The sequence below is a fragment of the Gnatocerus cornutus genome, unplaced genomic scaffold (assembly GCF_029298725.1).
Source record: "Gnatocerus cornutus isolate USDA-ARS CGAHR unplaced genomic scaffold, icGnaCorn1.1 ctg00000201.1, whole genome shotgun sequence".
Classification (NCBI taxonomy): Eukaryota; Metazoa; Arthropoda; class Insecta; order Coleoptera; family Tenebrionidae; genus Gnatocerus; species Gnatocerus cornutus.
In genome coordinates, this window is record NW_028275528.1 from 82,895 (window position 1) to 85,999 (window position 3,105).

General features: G+C 39.6%; 1 protein-coding gene across 2 annotated transcripts; it reads right to left on the reverse strand.

Moving 5' to 3' along the window:
- Positions 1 to 1,484: 1,484 nt before the first annotated feature.
- Positions 1,485 to 2,629, reverse strand: LOC148165813 (uncharacterized). 2 transcript variants are annotated; one of them, XM_088049655.1, is made up of 4 exons: positions 2,227 to 2,629; positions 1,975 to 2,173; positions 1,626 to 1,930; positions 1,485 to 1,574 (listed from the first exon to the last, which is right to left on the reverse strand). In XM_088049655.1, the coding sequence occupies exons 2-3, from the start codon at positions 2,104 to 2,106 to the stop codon at positions 1,661 to 1,663; spliced, it is 402 nt and encodes a 133-aa protein (XP_087905781.1). In that variant the 5' UTR covers positions 2,107 to 2,173; positions 2,227 to 2,629; the 3' UTR covers positions 1,485 to 1,574; positions 1,626 to 1,660. The 2 variants fall into 2 exon arrangements, with proteins under 2 accessions (XP_087905781.1, XP_087905780.1); XM_088049654.1 differs by lacking the exon at positions 2,227 to 2,629 and having other exon boundaries at positions 1,975 to 2,199.
- Positions 2,630 to 3,105: the final 476 nt, after the last annotated feature.

Below are 3,105 nucleotides of genomic sequence, written 5' to 3' on the forward strand. Positions count from 1 at the left end.
ACTCCTTACATTAAATCTCGCTTCTTTCGGTCTTTTGACCGTCGTTAAATTGTTGTTACTACAAGCGAGACAGCCGATTTCGTCTAACCCGACTTGTACCTTGAACCCCCCACCTCGTTGTTGAAAAGTGTCCCCCCTTAAAATCCCCGCTTGCACTTTCGTGGTGATTTCGAACGTGTACAAGTTGTACCTCTTGTCGATTTGATCGCGCTGTAAAACGAGCTGCACTCTTCGCGGACTGCTTGCGTGATCGAAGATGGTGCGAAAACTGTTCGAAACCGAGCGGATTTTAACATCGTTTTTCAGTTTTCTGGGTTGATTTCAGGAGGATTAGAACCGAGAAGACGACTTGGATGAAAGCCGTGAATTTCTTGTACCGTGTTTGGGCGGTGAGGACCACGAAGAGGCAGAGAGACTGAAGATGAGGCCGGTGAAAACGAAGAAGGGCTAAGCTTCCGCGGAGTCAACGTCACGTGCATCGGAAGTCGTGGAACTCTCGCTTCACCTGCAACATTTGGAACGTGACAACTTGTCACTAGCATCAGCACCACCAGCAGCTGCGTTTCTGACTTCGCCAAAAAGAAAAAGGCTAGGAACCATACCAACTTCAAGTACAAGATCTTAAGGGCTAGATGTGGGTGGAGAATCGACCTCTGGACGGACCAAAGGGATGTGATCCAAAGCCTTCAGATCAGGATGGGATTAACAATGGGTAAATGTCCGTGGGAATAATCCACCGTGGCCGATGGGTAAAATGATGTATAATAACGCAAGTTTACACCAAAAAACAAGCGAGATATCGATATGAGAAGTTTGGCATTGTTTTTTTAATCATGAATTTTCGCGAAAATTTGTTTCATAAAAATATTATAATCTTCTATAACTAGACATTTAACAATCGTAGATAATATATATTAAAGAGCCACTTTGGGGTGATAAAAAATGACATAATAATTAAGTAGAAGCGAAAATTGCAAACGATTTGAGCACTTGTTTAGAAATGATAAGACAACAACGCTCGAATTCTGTTTTCGTGTTTGACGATCATCGCCTTCAACTTTCTTATTTCGTCGGCGAATTCTGGCAACGTTTTCTCCTAAATCAACAAAATTAGTTTAAGAAAAACCACAAACCTAAACTTGTGTTTGGTTTTGAGTCTTCCCCGATTTCGAAGAGCTTCGACACAGAAATGATCGCTTTCGATTCCATCCTTGAGCGAAATCAACAGACTCTTCAGTCGACAGCGCGCGCGCGCGCGCGCCGCACTGTCACCCAAAGTATCTGGATAGTCCGGTCAGTCCGGAGTTGTTTAGCCTCTAAAACCTCGAGATTTCGCATCCTCTCTTCGGCATCAGTCCTATGCCTGAGTTGAGTGTTGATGTAATATCACGCCTTCCACCATCTTCCTTCCTGCAAGAAGTGTAAAAAAGTTTCATCAAGAACATGTTTGTTTATCTCACCTGAAAAACTCTTCTTACTCTGTGCAGTCAATTGCTGTTTCTTCACGGCAAAGCTTTTAATTGCGCCTGCTTCTTGACCAACAGGAAAGACAACAAAGTTGTGTTAAGCTGCAACTAAGAGATTAAGGTGAGACCATGAATGGAGAGAAAAGAAAACAAACAAACCTTCCATCCTTCCTGAACAAACAGATCTCGCGTTTTCAAGAAACCAATAAATGATGTTTCCTTGACTTCACAAAATAGCTCACAAGACACCAGATGACCTTCAGAGCCTTTGTAGTACATATTTTCTTTCTTGACAACTGCATCTCGATGATGCTCTGTTTCCGTTGGTTGAGTTCCTTTGGCTCTTCTCTAGAGGAGAATACTCGTTTTCTGCTCGTAGACTCAACATTGCAAACTTCGTGCTCCCGCAATGCAATCAGCAACACTTGAAACATCTCCCAGTCACTGAACGACATCTTCAACCACTGGAAAAAGAACATTTGACTTTGAATTTAACCTTTTTCATCACCTTTTTCGTGATGTTATGCTCCTTGATCAATTCACTGTTCTCTGGGAGCACTGAATGGGTGGTTTCTTCAATTCTGTGCAATAACATGCAGAGTCCTTTAGCGTTGAGCGACGACAACCGCCTTTTCGACATCTTAGGCTATGGGTATCATCCATCGATTCAGTCTCTTAATAATAAACTCTGGTAATGAAGTTGGAACCTGAAATACCACGAAACATTTCAAGGCTGGAATTCAAACAGTTTTCAGCTTACCTGCGTTTAAAAATTTCAATAAGACCCATCAATTTGTTGCAAATCAACTCCAACTAAAAATAGCTTCAAATGAACTTCTTAACTTGTGTAATTTCTTTGCTACCATGCCCAGAAGAACGAGAAAGTAAACAGTAAAGAATTTTGGTAGTCTCTTGTGCAAGCAGGATCGTTGTTAATCATTTGTTGTACTCTGAAAATAAGTTTAGTAAATCATGAACATAACCTCAATGTGTGCTGTCAAAATATTCAAGTTAAGACATACGTTAAGATAGAGACACAATACCATTTTTAAATAATTAATAGAATCGTAACCAAGTCGTGAATGTTAAATCAGACTTCAGATTCTTACTCCTGAGGACAAAATTAATAAAAAGAGGATTTTCTTGCTTTAATTTTCATCGAAAAACTGCAAACCAAATAAAAGTTTGAAAAATTAATAAAACATTAACGGAGCGTCGGATCGAAAAATCTTTGACGGATTCTTGTTCCTGAGGTCCAAATTGATGGAAAAAGTCGGTTTCAAAGAGATTTTATTTTTTGTCGAAATCGCCAAAAATCCATGATGTTTAGTCTTTGAACTTTTTTTGGCGAAAAACGCGAAAGTTCGCAGATCGACACGAAACTATGCACATGGCATAATTTGACATTTCCACATCCATTTTTGGTCTCCGTTCCTCGCTATCTGCAAGATTTTTTGAGAAAATGCAAATTAAAAATTTTAAAATTCAATTTCCCGCGTCAAGCAATCTGTCAACGAAGCATAGAAGCTAGGACATGCGTCAACAGTCTTTAGTCCATAAATAATATTAAATAAAATATTAACAAAGTCGTAAATCTTAAATCAAAGTTCAGATTCGTTTTTCTGAGGTTAAAATTAAC